At 31.1% G+C, this 18,262-nt stretch overlaps 1 protein-coding gene across 1 annotated transcript; it reads right to left on the bottom strand.

Annotated features, from left to right (window-relative positions):
• Nucleotides 1–3,024: 3,024 nt before the first annotated feature.
• LOC143082423 (uncharacterized) lies at nt 3,025–16,515 on the bottom strand. Its single transcript, XM_076258084.1, has 4 exons — nt 15,355–16,515; nt 12,124–12,282; nt 9,424–9,567; nt 3,025–4,859 (listed from the first exon to the last, which is right to left on the bottom strand). Exons 1-4 carry the CDS (start codon nt 16,172–16,174, stop codon nt 3,736–3,738), a joined length of 2,247 nt encoding a protein of 748 aa, XP_076114199.1. The 5' UTR covers nt 16,175–16,515; the 3' UTR covers nt 3,025–3,735.
• Nucleotides 16,516–18,262: the final 1,747 nt, after the last annotated feature.

The raw sequence follows: 18,262 nt of genomic DNA on the forward strand, positions 1-18,262 counted from the left end.
TGCCTTTCCTGGAAAAACCTGTCTTACTGAATTTCTAAAATTTCCTATTATAAAATTAGGGGAGTCACCGAAATCGGGTTTCGCTGTTTAAATTATTCAAGTGAATCTGTATTGTCGAAATACGTCTAATAAAAGAGTTCAATGAACAATTCAAAAAATTGAATATTTCGAAATGTTATGTGAGTGATGATTCCATTTATTGAAACATAAATCAGGGTTTTTTTTTAAAAGTCATATAAGTGTTTACGATGATTTAAATATGTTTCATTGAAAAGTTCTTTACACAGCCCATGGTTAAAAAGCCATATTTCAGTTATTCCAACAATTGCAAATCTAATTTTTCTATTTTCAAGTGTAGTTCTTTGGGCTTTAGTTACATGCTGATTTCATAAAATTCCGATAGACATTTATACGTACCTGTTGCCAAACCAAATATGTTGGTTCTTTTGTAGTTTTGTTTCTAAAAAAAATTATATCAAAATAGATATTGCATATAGAAAAATTGTAGGTGAACACAAACACACATGCATACTAATATAGGTGATCTGTATCATTCCAAACTCAGAAGCCACTTCAGTGTTGATCTTTAAATGTCATATCTGTGATTTTATCATTTTAGTGAATTGCATTGCGTCGGAAGACAAATCCTTGATAGTCTGATATTTTTTTCATCACTTTATTTGTCTTAACTCGGGACGATGTAAGAGCTTAACTTTTTATAGACAATGTTAATTGTTCATGTCATGTATGTACATCTACATGTAGAAGTTTCTTGGTGTTTCTTTTGATTTTGTTTTGCTTTCACATTGACTTGTATACCACATCTTCTTTCGTTGACACAAATTCGAATATAAAAACACACGTTTAATGGTATTGTTTACACTTTGAGCGTCTCGATTGTGAATGCCTCTGAGCGTTTATTGTGAAGTATCGCTTCAACACACTGTATTTGTTTTACCGCAACATATCTATTATAGTTTGCTTTGTGATCTAATGAAAAACATGTTGTTGTGGTTAATATAAACAAACAACAACAAACAAAATCAGGAGATTTAGTGTATTATTGTCTGCATAATTTATTTTTTAATAAGATGGTTTGCTTTCTTTTAGTTATGTCCAGTAACAAATGGTTCATGGATGTTTAAGGTGATGTCCTTTCCATAGCTAAATAGTGATTGTTCTACAAAATTGACCGACTGAAATGAAAGGCAGACGAAAAATTAAAACAGCCCATAAAAAAACAGAATATCCTATGTTGAGAATATAGAAAACCGTTTTTTCGAAAATGGTATGGTACATGCACGCCTTCTATATTTACAGGTCCAAAAACAATGCATATAGTTTTTTTTTTTTTATTTCTCACGAAAACACGTCTTATACATAGAGAAGAAACATTTTTCGGAATTTCACAACTTTATGTATAATGACATGACGCGTAAAACTCCCATTCGTTTAAAATTTTCCATTGCCGAAATTAAAAAAAAAACAGGCAAAAATGTAAATCATACTTTAAAAATTCATATAGGCAAAAAAGGACTCTTATATCTTTGTTTTTCTAATCTTCTTTCGACTAATGTACAGCACCGTAATGCTCATAAATCGTCTATGACATTAACAATGTATATATACAAATTTAATGATTGAGGCGTTACACTTACCAAAGCGTGATATAAAAAAACCTTGTGTGTACAAATATGGCCATTTATTTACCTTTCGCTTTATAAATTGGAAATATTTTAATATCACTAGACAGAGAAAAATGTTATCATTGCAAGATGAATGGTGTTGAGTCTGTAATTATGATGTTGCAGAAAAATGTTATCATTGCAAGATGAATGGGTTTGAGTCTGTAATTATGATGTTGAATAATTATATATACAACTTGTTGAGATAGATATGCATACATGTATGGGCTAAGCTGACAACCCTGCCGTGTTTAAACAAAGCAGAAGTCAAATTGTAAACCATACTGTCATTAATTTGTGGATAAGAACACATGTTTTTGATATGTCGCTTCTAAATTTATGAAAGATATCATAGTTAGTTTAACGAATTTCTACTAACGTCGATAAATCATAAATCAAATAGTAAAATTAAAACTGATCTTTAAAGTTATGCCAATTGCAGTTTAGTGGTTGTTGTTGCTTTATAAAATTGAGAATAGAAATTGGGAATGTGTCAAAGAGACAACAACCCGACAAAAGAGCAGATAATAGTCGAAGGCCATCAACGGTTTAGTATCATACCATCATAAAATATACGAGAAGGCCATAACCTGTCGCATGCCAACAACTGGTTTTAAAATATGTCATATTTGTTTTTTGTAAATTGTTTTATTATAAATTTAAGACTGTTTCTTTTTTCAATTGTTTCATGTCTTGGCCTTTTATAGCCCACTATACGGTATAGGGTTTTCTTATTGTTGAAGGTCATATTGTTCTCTCTAATTACTTGCATCCATTTATTTCGTCTCATTTTCATATCTCACTACATCTCTTTTTTTATATCAACAAAGAGAAATAAACTTTTTGCAATCGAGATTAACTTTCGTTCCCTCAGCGGTATTCAACCAGCTGTGCTATAGTGGAATGACCAACTGAACTATGTCAAGTGCCTAAAACAATCGGCCAAGTAGTTATTTTTTTCAAATTTTAATAGGCAATAATAAAAAAAAGAACTTCACTAGTCTTGTAAAGTTTTCTCGTCGGCTTAAAGAGGGTCTAATTATTGGGTTAACGAAATAAAACAAAAAACATTGAGTAAAACATAAAGAACAGAGAAAAATTGGCTAGTGGAAACTCGGGGCTTGCTTTATTCGGACTCTTATATCTTTGTTATTCGTTTCTATTGCAATATTCAATCAAGAATATAAAGGATCATAAGTGTGACATATCGACAACGATAGAGCGAGGTTTTCAATCCATTATCATATTGTCTTTAGTGGTTACGGAAAATGGATCTCACAGACATGTATGAAACCACCTAAGTACAAAAAAAAATGTATGATTATATGAAGATAACAAGTCATTAAAATGTTTTAATGTTTTTAAACTTTATTACAAATCATTAGAATATATGAGTTGCATTTGAGATATAATGTTTATGTACATTTGTATCGATACAATAATCGAGTCAAACATCTCTCAAACATCTCTCTCTATCTCCTAGACACACAAACACTCAAACACTCACAAACAAAAAACACATATACACAAACACTCTTATGAGTACAAATATAACAATATAAAGCTCTCGGAAAAATGATTAGATTTCATATTCTATCTATTAATTTGAGTTTATAAAGTTGTAAATAAATGAAGTAAAAACGTGTATGAATGCATTCTTTTGAAGAAAAAATAGTTGACTGCTTATGCAAATAAAAAATGGAAATCATCATACTTAAATGTAGATAAAAGTATTGTAACGGAAAAGGCCCTCTTTTGTTTCCATAAAACCAAAAACATACGATAAACTGAGTAAAGATTGTCAGCGGATCATGTAAACGGTGTGCTACCTGCAGCAGAACTTCGATTCTTACTCCTTTAAAACAAGTTTTATATACAATTGCGCTATGGGACTTTTGGGTGCAGCTTATGTCGCCCTATACATTGTGTATTGTCTGATTTCATCAGATTCAGTATCTAACAGTTCACTCACATTAATTTCCTTTAATAATTAATCACATCAAATCTTTTATCTTTTGTGAGAAAAAAATTGTCTTGAACAAATTCGTCCTCAAAGTGTTTTTGTTCTTTCGGTGAAAGAAGACGTATTAAGAACTTTCTCCGTGGCGACCTCAGCGATTCGTCCACTCTCATATGACACTGGCTGTCTAATGTTTTCATTGATATCATCACTATTTAGAATACATGTAGTACATTGAGTACGACATTTCGAAGGTATTTGTTCTAGAAATTCGTTGCTTACTTCTTGATTCAAAATACATGTCTGACAACTATTAACATTGTGTATACTCCCATAATGCTTCGACAAGCCGCCATTTTCTGACACAACAATATTGAAGCCGTTCGATTTCTTTCTCCTCTCGCTAGAAGTTCTGCACACATCCGGTATCGAATGTATCTTCGTCGATCCAGTAACAAAATGGTTTTCCGGATGCAAATTTAAACTGTTGCCCTTTTCATTCAGTTGATTTTGAAAATGTTGCTTTTGTATTAAGCCTTTTGAATTATTGTGTCGAATATCCACATGTTTACGAGGTAATAAAGGATTCAAATCTTTATTAATCAATGGCGAAACGGAAGATGGACTAGGTGTCACAGGACTTGATATACCAGAGTCACTTGAGCAAGCACGATTGAGTTTTCTAAAATTATCGGATGAGATATTCAATCGAAACGGATTTCGTAGTAATGTCCGGATTCGTTTTGAGCTTTGATGATGCGACAAGTAATCATCGGAACTGACCGAGTCGCACGGTTGAATCGAGACATGGCTGTTGTAGCTCGATGAAATACTATCACTACATGATGAAATATCTGTTGACTTACTCTCTGAAGAACTTATTGAACTTATGTGTTCTGAGGAAGAACTTGTTTGCTTTTTAGGCATTGAAAGCTTTAGTTGCTTCCAGAACTTTTCTAGCTTTTTGGAATCAGATTCGCCTGGCCATTCAATGTACGTAACACTATTTAATATAGCCTTTAAGTTCTTGTCAATTTTCAAGTTCGATATTTCCTCAAGTATAACTGGAATTATTCTATGTTTCATTTTTAACATTTCATGTTGTGCTTTCTGATATTCAAGTCGACACCATTCACTCTCAATATAACTCTTTGATACAACCATGATTGTTCTCCTGCTATCTTCAACAGCTCTGATGATATTGTTTGCAATTACTGGAAAAAAAGAAGAAACTGATGTAAGAAAATCGTACTAAAGTGTTATTTATGTTTATATAACTATATATATGTATGTGCTATTTAAAAGCGTGTATTTGCTCACTAATTAGTGAAAATAGCCCCAAAGTACATGTATATATGGATAATGCCCATATATTTTTTTTTTGTTACTCAAAATTTCTCTTTACAATGTTTAACAATATTTGTTCAAATATTCATTCTTTTAATGTTTTAGTCTTGGTTGATATAGTATGATACTTATAATTTAGACTAAATATTCAGATTGTTTACGGAATGTATACAATTAATATGCTTCGGTGTTTAATATATGTGTATTCAAACTGTGTAGTAACTGCAGAAATTATATTAAGTATGCAAAACATTGATCGTATAAATTAGAATCTTATTTTTGCGTGGATGAATATCAAGTTGTTTGGGTTTACTAGGTCGTCTGCTTCATGTTCAAATTTGTATAATCTCTAAACAAATGTACTGTCTTACTTAATCACATAAATAAATAGTCACGGATTTATTTTTTAATTGGTTATAAGCATCATAGACAAAAAGCTCAGAAAGTTCTGCAAGAATGGATTTTATATTCCGTATTCTACAATGTTCTAATAAAAGTAGGGTTTCAAAAATCCACCATCTCAGAAATGTTTTTAAGCATGCAATATAATTATTTAAAGGGCATTAGCTACGAAAATAACAAAATATCAATTAAAATATGATTTTTTGTTTGTTTCAAACATTTATAAAAAAAAAAGGAATAAATAAATACTTTTCGCTTTTAAAGCAGTTAGTTCAGTTAAATTTCGTGGAAATAAACAACACTTTTATAATTGGTGCTTATGTTGTATTGGTGTTCCACTGTTTCAGGTTATGTGGAGGGTTGGGCACCTGCTTACATGTTTAACCCCTCCACATTGTATGTGTGCCTGTACCAAGCCAGAAGCTTGTGATTGAGCGGTTGTTCCGTGTTGCTGTGATACATATTTGTTTTTCGTTCATTTATTTGTACATAAATTAGGCGGTCAGTTTTCTCGTTTGAATTTTTTTACATTTGACATTTTGGGGCCTTTTATATCTGACTATGTAATATGGTCTTTGGTCATTGTTGAAGGTAGTACGGTGACCTTTAGTTTTTAATTTCCATGTCATTTGGTCTCTTGTGAAGAATTGTCTCATTGGCGATTATACCACATCTTCTTTTCATATATACAGGTAAAGCGATAATAGTATATAACTTGAAATGAAAGAGACATAGAAAAAAATCCTTATTTTACGATTTCATGTGCATGACTATTTATTTTATATAAGCATGGGAAGTCATGAGTCTTCGGAGGTCATCTCTATAGATATTTAGATGGCGAATGGTCTAAAATACTCACGAAATAATGATTTAATATAACGAATCCATCTGTTGTTAATTGTTTCTTTAAGGCATAATAATAAATTGAAAACACGTTTTAGTATGTTATAAATCATATATGAGAATTTGGGTCATCGTCAAACATGAATTTGTCAGTTAATGCCCCTTTAATGTTACAATCAACTCACGAAGGCTTTTACTTGTAGAACCGTAAAAAGTGTTAAATTTGAACTCCCTTCTGGAAAATTTAAATTGAGATTATTTACTATTTAACAGTATGCATAAATTTGTAGATTTTTCACCTATAAGTGAAGTTTTTATTCAAATTAAACAAATTAACAGTGCACGGAGTACTGGTGACAGTTTACATGTATGTTAACTTATGCATGTAGTTAACGGTCTTTTGGTGCTTTGGCGTTGACTTAAAAAAAAATAAGGACTCAATATAAAAGAAAAGTTGCTTGCAAGTAAAAAAAAACTATGTTGCCAGTGTTCACAGAATTAATTGGTGTCACACACAAGGATGACAAAATCCGAAAGTTTGTTGAATGTTGATGAAACCTATTCGACTTTGAATATTGTCGATTGTTTACACTCACATTACTATTTAAAACAAAATTATCATTTGTTTTATCCGTGATATACACTGCTGTTAGAGAGAATTTGAAAATCAATAGTCATGGCAATGTGAATGAATTTATTTGAATTTGTGAGAGAAAAAAATCCAACATATTAAATTACTAGCTAGTAAATACTAATTTGATTAATACTCTTCATGTTTATTATTAGGCCCCGGAATTAGCACCCGAATTACTTCATGATTGAAGTTTTTATCATTAAACATTTTGTGTTTCGACTACTATTTCTGAAATTAACACATGGTTAAAACAATTTATTGGAGCGGTACTCTACTTCACCGTGTCTAAACCACACCTGCAAAAATTGCTCGGACTCGATGGTATCTAACATCCGGCACAATGACGGAACATCAATAGACAAAAGAAAGGTAGGTTTCTTCTTATTTTTTTATTTTGTTTATGATATCGAAGAATATATATACATAAACAACTATTTTTTATTATGAGATGCAATATTTTCTACAACCGTTCTATATTAACGGAGAAATAAGTAAAAATGCATGTCAAAATGACGAATTGAGTGAACCTTGCCTCGAAATTGTTTAATTTCTCGTTAAATTGTTCACATTGTACGAAAAGAAAGGTACGGGAAGATAGATACTGACACGGAGATTGCAAAACTAGTCATTATGAACATCTCAATACTTGTATTTCTGTGTATGGAACGAAAGAAAAGGGTCATGTGAAATTAAAATACACCGGTTTCGTCAATGTTGTTTCCTACACAATCACCCGGTTTCGTCTATATATATCACCCGTTTTTTTTTTCTTAAACAAACAAATTAATTAAAAGCAACGTTGACACGGATCTGAACATTGTCTTTCGAGAATTTAAATATATTATATTTATTGTAAAGTAAACTTGGCGTGTTAAAATCTATTTTAAACGGACACTTTTGGACATAGGTAATTATGGTAATACATATTTTCCTAATGAAAGGCGTATCCCTTATTTCACTTAACTTCAAACTAATTTTAAATTTGTTAAAGAGGGGAATTGTGTACCATAATTGGCAACAAACAGCTGCGCCATGACCTCATGATACGCCCGTCGTCTTGTGTGTGAAGTTATATGCAATGATAAGGTAGTTGTAGTCCTACATTTATTTTCTATGTCGACTATGCATGCATATACATTTGTCTTAATATCAACGTTTATCCTTAAGAAGATTTATTTTTAACGATGATAGAAAAGATTACATACATAAAATGATTAGATTACTTATAAGGTGCCCATCCTTTTGTGCGAGAAAATCGCATATCAATTGTGTGTTTCGCTTTTTAAGACCGTAAACTTCAAGTTTAAACATGTTCAACATATTTTCCCATAACGCATATAGAAAACGTATATTTAGAGAGATTTAACCTCAATCTCCTGTTAAAAAATTTCGGAATGCAAAGTAAATTAAAATTAAAATATTTGTGTTCTATAAGAGTAGGAATTCAAGTGTTTGCTTATTATTTATTTGAATCTGAGACTCATATAAATAATAAGCCGTTGTCCGGTAAAAGAAGTTGTTTTCCAGCGACCCACAAAACTCCTTTTCAACGCTGAAGTTAAATAATCAATTATAATGTAATGCGATTATGATTTGTTTTATTTGACCAAACCGGGTTATGCATTGTGAAATCTATGACGAAACCGGCCAGTTCCATTTTGACATGACCCATTTCTTTCGTTCCATACTCAGAAATACAAGTATTGAGATGTTCATAATGACTAGTTTTGCAATCTCCGTGTCAGTATCTATCTTCACGTACCTTTCTTTTCGTACAATGTGAACAATTTAACGAGAAATTAAACAATTCGAGGCAAGGTTCACTCAATTCGTCATTTTGACATGCATTTTTACTTATTTCTCCGTTAATATAGAACGGTTGTAGAAAATATTGCATCTCATAATAGAAAATAGTTGTTTATGCATATATATTCTTCGATATCATAAAAAAATAAAAAAATAAGAAGAAACCTACCTTTCTTTTGTCTATTAATGTTCCGTCATTGTACCGGATGTTAGATACCATCGAGTCCGAGCAATGTTTGCCGGTGTGGTTTAGACACAGTGTACTTAAAGATTTAGAAAATTGGCTTATTTGAATTCGAAGTAATAGCGCGCGATTATTTCAAAACACCACATCTTCTTTGTTATTCATCTTGAAACGGAACTGGAAAATACCCCAATCACTTCTACATGTACTTAAGACATTACTAATTATCCTCTAGATATGTTACTGGGAATTCATCTAGAAAATGTCAGTTGAATGATCGTTAGGGGATGGTCATTTGATATTATAATAGAGACCAGGAGGATTTTTTGGGCAGAATTATTTTCATCTGTTGCTATGCAAGCTTTTTTTCGCAGCATTGTCGTGCTATTCAGTATTGTATAAAATATTTCCTGTTACAAAATTTTCATTTTTATCCTAGTATCTTATTTTTCCAGTCTTCCGCTTAGACAATCAGAATGATGATCGCCCGCTCAAACACTATCATCAAAACAGTACAAAAATTTATTATCGACATAATTACTATTTTAAATATGTAACTTACCATCTCCTGGAGTAAAGTCCCTGAAGTGCAGACAAAGCTTGTATCCCATTTCTAGCTCTAGTTTCGGATACAACTGTTTCAATACGAAATCTTGATCTGTCTTTGAAGACTTGTATGAGATGAAAGCGTCATAACTTTTCCCATCTATAATAAATATTGTACAAAATATAAACTGTCAGATATTTAGAACTAAGAAAGATATTACGCCTTTAGTATACACATGTAATGTATGAGGGTATGCATGTAAAGGGGGAAATGAGGGGTGGGGCATGTCTGTATTCATTAACTTGTTTATGCCATTTATCTCTATTCTTTATATTTTTTGTCCAATTTCCCTATTCTCTATAATTTTTGCTAGATTATTGTTTATTTTGTAAAACCCTATCACACCCTCATGTATACATCCATAGGTATTATATCATTAAATATTGGTTGTCTAATTTTTTCTCTCGATTTATGCAATTTGGTAATAACGATAGATTTTTGAAAGCCTCAGTCTATCAAGTCATAATGTTGAATTATAATTTTATCCTCTACTATACGAGTTATCTCCCCTTATGTGGCAATGTTGAAAAAAATCAATCAAACAAAAAAGTTGTGTTTTATAGACAATACATCCGTTAATATGACAAAAAACATAATTGTCTATATTAACATGAAGTCTTACACTTGAACAACATACTACTAGATAGAAATTTGCATAGAATGAAATTCAAAACAGTGTGACTGTGGGCATTGATTGACACATTAAATTCATCCATTGACTGGGACAATTTAGGTGAACGTTTGTATGTAACGACCACTGCTCACTATGTACTTTTTAAAGACACTTAAACTATGGGGTCACCAAAGGTTCTCAACACCTTAATAAAGTAATTCGAAAAATTAATCAGAAATAACACGATGTTTTGATTTATATCAATTATATAAATCAAAACATAAAGGTTATTCCTGATTAATTTTTCGAATTATTTTATAATTAAAGGCGTTAAGAAACCTTTGGTGACCCCACAGTCTAAATGTCTATCGTAGGTACGTCGTGAACAGTGGTCGTTACACACAAACGTTCACGTAAATTGTCCCAGTCAATGGATGAATGTAATGTGTCAATCAATGGCCACAGCCACACTGTTTTGAATTTCATTCTATTTCATTAAAGATCTAGTTTTATCTGTTACTTCAAACTAGCTTCATTAATGAGAATAAAGTATTATTAAACATATTCATACGCTTGAAACACGTGTCGTGCGCGCGTTTATTTCTTAGTTACCCTATGAATGACGTACACAACACACGTATTTATAGTCGCACTTTAAAATACACGACAGCATACGTCCATATTGTAGAAACAAGAGACTTGAGCGTTTAAATCGTTTGGTTGCCTTCTGAATGACGTATAACACACAACAAACCATGTCCTTCTATATACACTCTAACGACATCATTCGTTCATACTCTAGAAACACATGTCTTGCTTAATTAAATCGTTTAAATGACGTATAAAACGAATGTACTTTTTAATTTACAAGAACACAAAAAAAAAAACCTGCTTCCATACGTTTATATGAAAGACAGTCTGTTATTAAACTGTACCTTCGAACTGACATTTGTGTTTGCTATCCAAAAATGAATGTCAAGTTATAATTATATAAACCGCTGTAATTGTGATTTTTTAATTACTTAACAGGTACAATCAAATTGCATGATATATAAGCTAACCGCATCGATGATCTTGTGGTAACGTCTACACTTATAGTAAGAGCAGGGGAGGTCGCGCGTTCGATCCTTGATGAATGATACATTTGCTGGTTTTTAAAACAATCCCATGGTTATTGAAAGTAGGAGAGAAAAAAATGGCCGACTGGGAAGCAAAATAATATCTGCGTTTGAATACTTTGTCAAATCACAGACTTATTACATAAATAATAAAATCCGCGTGCCGTTTTTGTATGTAACAGGATAGATGAAAAATAAACATCACAAAATAATGTTTTCATTTTGAATATTTTTGGAATATGGCTTATTGAACGTGAATTAAAATCCTTTCATAACTTATATAGCAAGCTTTAGTTTTGTTTTCTCTTTTAATTACCACCCCCACCCCCATGGACTTTGAAATCAGAAGATGTGGTATAATTGTCGACGAGACAACTGTTCACAGCTTTGTGAACGCTGAATCCTCCCCTAACCTGGAATATAAGTGTTACTTACAGCACAACATAAGAACAAATTGTAAAAATCAGCTAAAAATGGCTTTACTGAAAAGATTGGTACGGAAAACATAAACAAAACAAACTTACATAAAAACAAAAGACACACAGTACTGTCTAGTAGATACATTGTACCTAACATTGTCAATTTGAACTAGATCAAAGCAAGTTGCACCTTATATACAAATACCCGGAGTAAGGCTTACTTTATGTAATTTCGTGTATTTTTTTGTCTGTATAGTGACCGATGGTTGTTCCTTTAAATTTAAACTTTCGTTGACAGTTGTGTCTTTGACTATGATACTATCCTTTGTTTTGTAATAAACTATGCTTTCGTTTAAGTCTTACACGTACCTACATGGCCAACCATTTTTCATGAATATCTTTTATACATTTAATTATTAAAATAGAATGCGAAACTTCCACAATAATTTTTAAACGAAAAGGATAAAATGCAGAACTTCCAACAGTAGCATAACATCTAGCTTACCGTCATCTTCGTAATGTTGAAAATAATGTAAAATCTTCATAACAAAAAGTCTTCTCTTTTTCCAAATACAGTAAGGTAATATAACCATCAGGCCAATAAGGAGCGAACCTATAGCAACACACACCCCAGTCACGTACCAGTGGTACAGTATTTCGTCTTCTGAAAAAAAAGTTAAACAATATTGGTTTTGTATTTTTTCCCCTAAATTTGTGTCCCCCATATTGGGATGATCGTAATTGCACGTACGATCATCACGTTGACACCAGTGGTTTGTTGATTATGGTATATGTTGACAGTTTGTTTCAACAAACTTGCAAGCATCGCTTTGTAAATTTACCAATCACAGAAACAAAGTTCTACTGATATGTGAACTGAACTTAAACGTGTTTTTTATTCTTTACGTGACTCTTTTAATATGCATTAGCCCTACGGATTAAAAAGGGTTATTCCACTTTTAAAGGAGTCGTTTAGTATTTAAAGCCTCTTTCGGACTTATAAATGTTCAAAGAATTTTAGGTTAAATAGGTAAATTTTTCTTGCTTTATTCTTTGCAATTTTGATATATAAATAAGAGGGTTTTTTCTTTCAAGGGGGTTACGGAAGCATGCTTTAAGTTATCTCAACTGAACCTTCGTAAATGCTAAGACCGTCTAATGCTACCATCGGTCATTGCTGCTAAATTTTAAATTTGTTACTTATGATGTTTTCGTGAAATATTGCTTTGTTTTATTATCCTTTGTTTCCCTTTGGATTCGAAAGAAGTGGGCTGTACTTTGAAATAATTCCTTTAAACTATGTGGTTCAAATCTTACTTTTTTATCAAACGGTCAATAGTTGTCAAACTTTATGAAAATTAAACTAGCCAATTATATTTCAAAGTGTTGGGTATCCATTTAATTCAACGTACAATGTAAGTTTACCAACTGTCACATTTTTATCTTAACAGTTTTATCATAGTTAAAGTACATAAGTACTTCATCAACTAAACTATCCTTAAACTGAATATACTCTCATTAATTAAACTAAGCGAGTTGTCCCTTTTCATTATTTATCAATGTTCACCACAACTGGCATACAACATTTAGTTCTAATTGTTTTAACTGAAATGAGTATTTTTCATCTCTTTCAAATGTCAGCGAAAATGATATAAATTGTAAAAAAAAAAAGTTAGAAATGATTATTTGAGAATTTATGTTTCTTCTTTTTTTACACGTTTAGGTTATTGTGGAGAGATAGTGACTTTGATAGTGCTAATGAAAAATGGTAGACAAAAATGGGTAACCGTCAAATGATACAATGATGTAAAAATTCAAAAAGGAAATGGCAAAATCAAAAGCTCAAACACATCAAACGAATGGATAACAACTGTCATATTACAGACTTGGTATAGGCATATTTTTATTTAGAAAATATTGGATTAAACCTGGTTTTACAGTTAGCTTAAACTCTCACTTGTATGACAGTCGCATTAAATTCCATTATATTGACACCGATGTGTGAACATAACACATATACGTTTATGTTTGGCCTTATCATTTTAAGCAAACGTGCTTCTTTGATCGAAAAATAACCTTAAAAACACATGCATCATTTCCACATGATATTTCTAATTGTAAATGTTAGTCATGAATGACGTCCAGGAAACTACATGGTATTGTTATTACATAAATGCAAAAATAGCGCTTTGTCATGTTGATGAATTGTTTTTTTCAGAAGTTATCGTATAATTTATTGAACTTATATTTTCTATTTTATCTCCTTAATCTCGTTTATTATGATTTATTTCGAATTGGTAATAAATTTAAGTGTTTTAATCATTTCAGGGCATATTTAAATCAGATCCAACTAAAAATCTGTAGTAAGATAAATATGAATTTACCACACATTAATTAAAATGTCGGCATGTGATAACTACTTAACTTGAAATGTTTGCCTTTATTTTGATCCTATAAAAACACATTCCCTTACAGTAACTGTACATGTATAAGGGTTTAGATGAGGGTTTTAAAAAAAATGATAAAAATAATGGCCAAAAAATAAAAAGAATAGAAAGCCTTGAACCAAAAGGAAAAAGAAAAGAGTATAATGAGGTACTACGATATAATCTATAAAAAATAATGGGCAAAAGATTTAACGAATAGAGAAGAATGAACTGAAATAAAAAAAAGAAAAAAGAATAACGAGGTGCTGAAATATATGGAATAGAGAATAATATACAAAGAATATGAATAATAGACAAAAATATTATAAAGAATTAAAAGATACAGAGATGAAAATCCCCCATCTAGATCCTCCTTAATTCCTTTTATTGTTAAACATGAACATGTGCAGAAAGTAGCCTATATCGATGGTATATTTTTATATTTTTTTTTTTACTTAATAAGCTTCTTGTTATTAAGTTTTAAAATATCAAACTTTAACTATTACGAATGGATAAAATTTACTATCAACAGGATATTGTGGTTGAATCTATAATTTCAAAATATGACATCTGGGAGTGGACAACCTTGTAGCAGAACGTATGATATTATTTATGAAATATATCACCTGTTTTTATAGTACCTTACATTTCACAATTTGTATCAATTAATAACAATCCAATGATGTAAAAGTAAGGGATTGAAATACAGCAACATAACAATACTAGCATACACAACAATATCTAGGTCAAATTCATTTATCTAAACGAAAAGGAGTTTATACAAAATACACTGCTGTCGAAAGTCTAAAAAAAGTTGTAAATACGTTAAACAGAAACTATGTGCTACGAACAGCAAGTTTTCCGAAAAAAAAAAAAAAAACAACATTGAGTTATGACATAGGACAAATCATTGCATACGTAAATGCATGTTTATAGTATGTTCCTATTGTATATTCATGCATTGACAATTTTTCATTTCAACTGCTCAAGGAGAACTTATGATAAGGCGAGGTGTTACGGCCCTTGAATATGTAAGTCAAATGACTTATTGTTTTACCAAATAAAGGTTTACAGAGGCTCTCAAAATATTAATATCCATTTTTAATAAATACTTAAATCTAGTTCGTCTTAAAATGACATTTCTTGATAATATATAATTTGTTTCGGTTATAACACACTTATACAATTTGTAGGGCAATTCTTGTGTTAATTTTGTTCATTGATATAAAAATACTGTGTAGAAGTATTAAAATTGTATCACTTCTTGCCGAAGTGTCTAATAATACAAGTGAGTATCATATATTACCTACCATTTGGAGCAACTATTTTGGTTGTACAGTAGGGTCCAGCGAAATCAGAATCGCACTTGCATTTAGATATAGAGGTGCCATTTATTTTGCCAATTATTTTACAGCTCCCATGCACTCCACAATCTCTCGTACATCTTTCATCACAAAAGGAACCAGTATAACCAAATTCACAAAGACAAAAAAAACTCTCCCGTTTCCGTTCTGATTCCGTTTTTGATTCAGTTTTTATACACACACCCCGTTCACATGTTAAACCTCCACCACAATTGGAATTTAAATGAGAGCAAGTATAATTATAACTGTCTATGTAACTTTCAACACATTTCCCTCTACTTTGGCAAGTATTGCGACAATCATTCCATAACGTTTGTCGACTTTGAAAGTTTTCGGGATTGTTATGAATAGTTGCATTTCCTTCAGATGTTTCGTTGTATCGGTTTGGATCGGTTACTGGTACAAATAACCGATCCGTGAAAGAGCTGTTCGGAACTCTGTCATCTTGTTTTGTAATAGTATGGCGATGGCGAGACATGAAATGATCACTTGACTTAGTATGATTTTTTATGTCATCTATTTCGATGTCACACCATCTTCCAGTAGTATTCACAGGACAAACACAGCTTGCAAAACATGTACGACTATCCAAGACACAATGTCCACGATTACAATTTGTAAAAACACAAAAGTCTATACATTTTTTTCGAGGCGGTCGAAATTCGAGTTTTCCAACAGATCGTATACGAATAATTGAAGAATTTATTACATCAGTATAAATAATAATCGCATATACTACATGCAGCCAAGAACAATAAATAAGCATGTCGGAACCTATCAACGCTACACATACTAACAGTCCATGAATAGTATAGTTCTACATGATATGTCTTATAAAACTTAAATTATAAAAAAAATGAGATAAACAGAACAACGGAAATAAATGTTTTTGTTGTATTTCACAATATCATAGACTCCATTTTATGTTTTGAACTAACGAAAACATGTCGTTAAAAGTTCATATATAAGTTTTTCTCTAACAAATTGAGAAATTTAACACACAAAAGCTTATGTACTATACTCCATATCAAGATCATGATTATTTCTTTCCATCCTCATCCAAAATTAAGATAATAAGTACTAATACAAACTCTGCGAAAAATAATTACAACTTCTTTTGTGTCAAAACAGAAAAAAGATATTATTTAGTAATAAAAAGCGAATACACAGTAGATTTGTCGTCATTTTACCTGTGGGTCATACTAATTTATCATACTTGACACATTGTGACGTGAACAATTATATCGGAGCCTGATGTGGGCTCAACTATACTAATTGCACAATTCATCAACAAAAATTTCAGATTATTTTGCCGTTGGCAATTTACAGATTTAAGTGCATTTTCTATTTTGTTACGCAAAGAGTTTATTTACCTTTTTTCTTAAATTTTTAATGTACGAAGCGATGAGGAGATAACTCATTTGCTTGACATCTTCTGAATATATTAAACTTTAAAACCGTACATAAATTTCACTTACGAAAGAACTTTTGAATATTTTAATTTTAAGTGTAATTTTAACAGAATATTTATAAAACAATTATTCGAAAAATATCTTCATATAATGTTCATTTGTAAAGATGTTAATCGGGCGGAATTTGTCCTATTACATAATAAAATATTTAAAGCCCTAAAAATGCTGGTTACCTATAAACGACAATTTTATATCTAGTTTCGCAGGTTAGCTGACATTGAAACTCTTTGTTTTTGTTTAATTTGAGTACCTTCAAATCGGCAAAATGCAATAGTTTTCAAAATACAAAGATTCTTGAGAGCATTGTTTTGCGAGGTTTGTTTTGAATCATAAATCGTTGAAATTTAAATGAAAATCTATTTTTAAAAGCTGGATAATTTGTTTAAAGTGTCAATTTGCATATTTTAAAATGAAGTGGTTCCTGTTTGGACAAAAAATTGATTATGTCGTCATAGTACAAAAATATGATCTTATGTTACCATTAATTCATGCAGCTGGAATCTTAAAGGTGTGTGTAAAGAATGTTCAACTTTACTGTAATACTGGCTCATTCTAAATGTATTTTTCAATGTCATATTATTTTTCAATTTGATATCATTTTTAATTACAAATAGAAAAAGTTATCTAAAGACGGCTGTATAATTTTGCATTAGTAATATAAAAATTTCCGTTTTACACTACAAATACCAATGCTTAATTGTAAGATCTACTCTATCGTCTCTTTAAACAAAGCTTTTATTTCTACAACAATGAGTAACATATATACAAATTACATGTTTTAAATGATAAAAAACACCAATTTGCAAAGAACCACACCGATTTCTAAAAAAAAAAACATAAAAGACGAAATCGCCAAAATCCAAAATCCAAGAATCTATTTCAAGTTTGATGATTGTTAAAACTTTCCAAAATTCAACATTCTTTTTTAGCAAAAATATAGCATCTGGTATGCCGTTAACATATCTCATTTAAAATGTTACGATCTTGCATATTCACACTATACTGACTCTGTCAACATACGTGTGCTTCTTGCAAGTACATCAACTGATTCAACAGAGGTATGACAATGTATGAGGAAGAATGACTAAAATCGACACAATCGCCAATTGGTTGATACACTGTGTCAGTGTCGGAATTGAATAGCGATACGTAATCGATGTCTTATATCGTTATATACCAATATAATTGCTGATCTGTAATTATATCTATTGTGCCCTGTCCTGATTGTGGTATTTAACTGAATATGAATGGTGATGCATGGAAAGCAGTACACGCTTACCATTGTTGTCCATCCATTTAATGTGTTTGAGCTTTTGATTTTTCCTTTCGATTCGGGACTTTCATATTTCCCCCAGAGATCAGTATTATTGTGATTTTACCTT

This window comes from Mytilus galloprovincialis, chromosome 1, assembly GCF_965363235.1.
Source record: "Mytilus galloprovincialis chromosome 1, xbMytGall1.hap1.1, whole genome shotgun sequence".
Taxonomy (NCBI): domain Eukaryota; kingdom Metazoa; phylum Mollusca; class Bivalvia; order Mytilida; family Mytilidae; genus Mytilus; species Mytilus galloprovincialis.

Excerpts from the sequence above, each read along its gene's own strand:
- LOC143082423 (XM_076258084.1), bottom strand. The coding sequence starts at position 16,174 with ATGCTTATTTATTGTTCTTGGCTGCATGTAGTATATGCGATTATTATT. Across the intron at positions 12,283-15,354 it reads CAAAATAGTTGCTCCAAATG|AAGACGAAATACTGTACCAC; the intron begins GTAGGTAATATA and ends CTTTTTTTTCAG. Across the intron at positions 9,568-12,123 it reads TCAACATTACGAAGATGACG|ATGGGAAAAGTTATGACGCT; the intron begins GTAAGCTAGATG and ends TATTTATTATAG.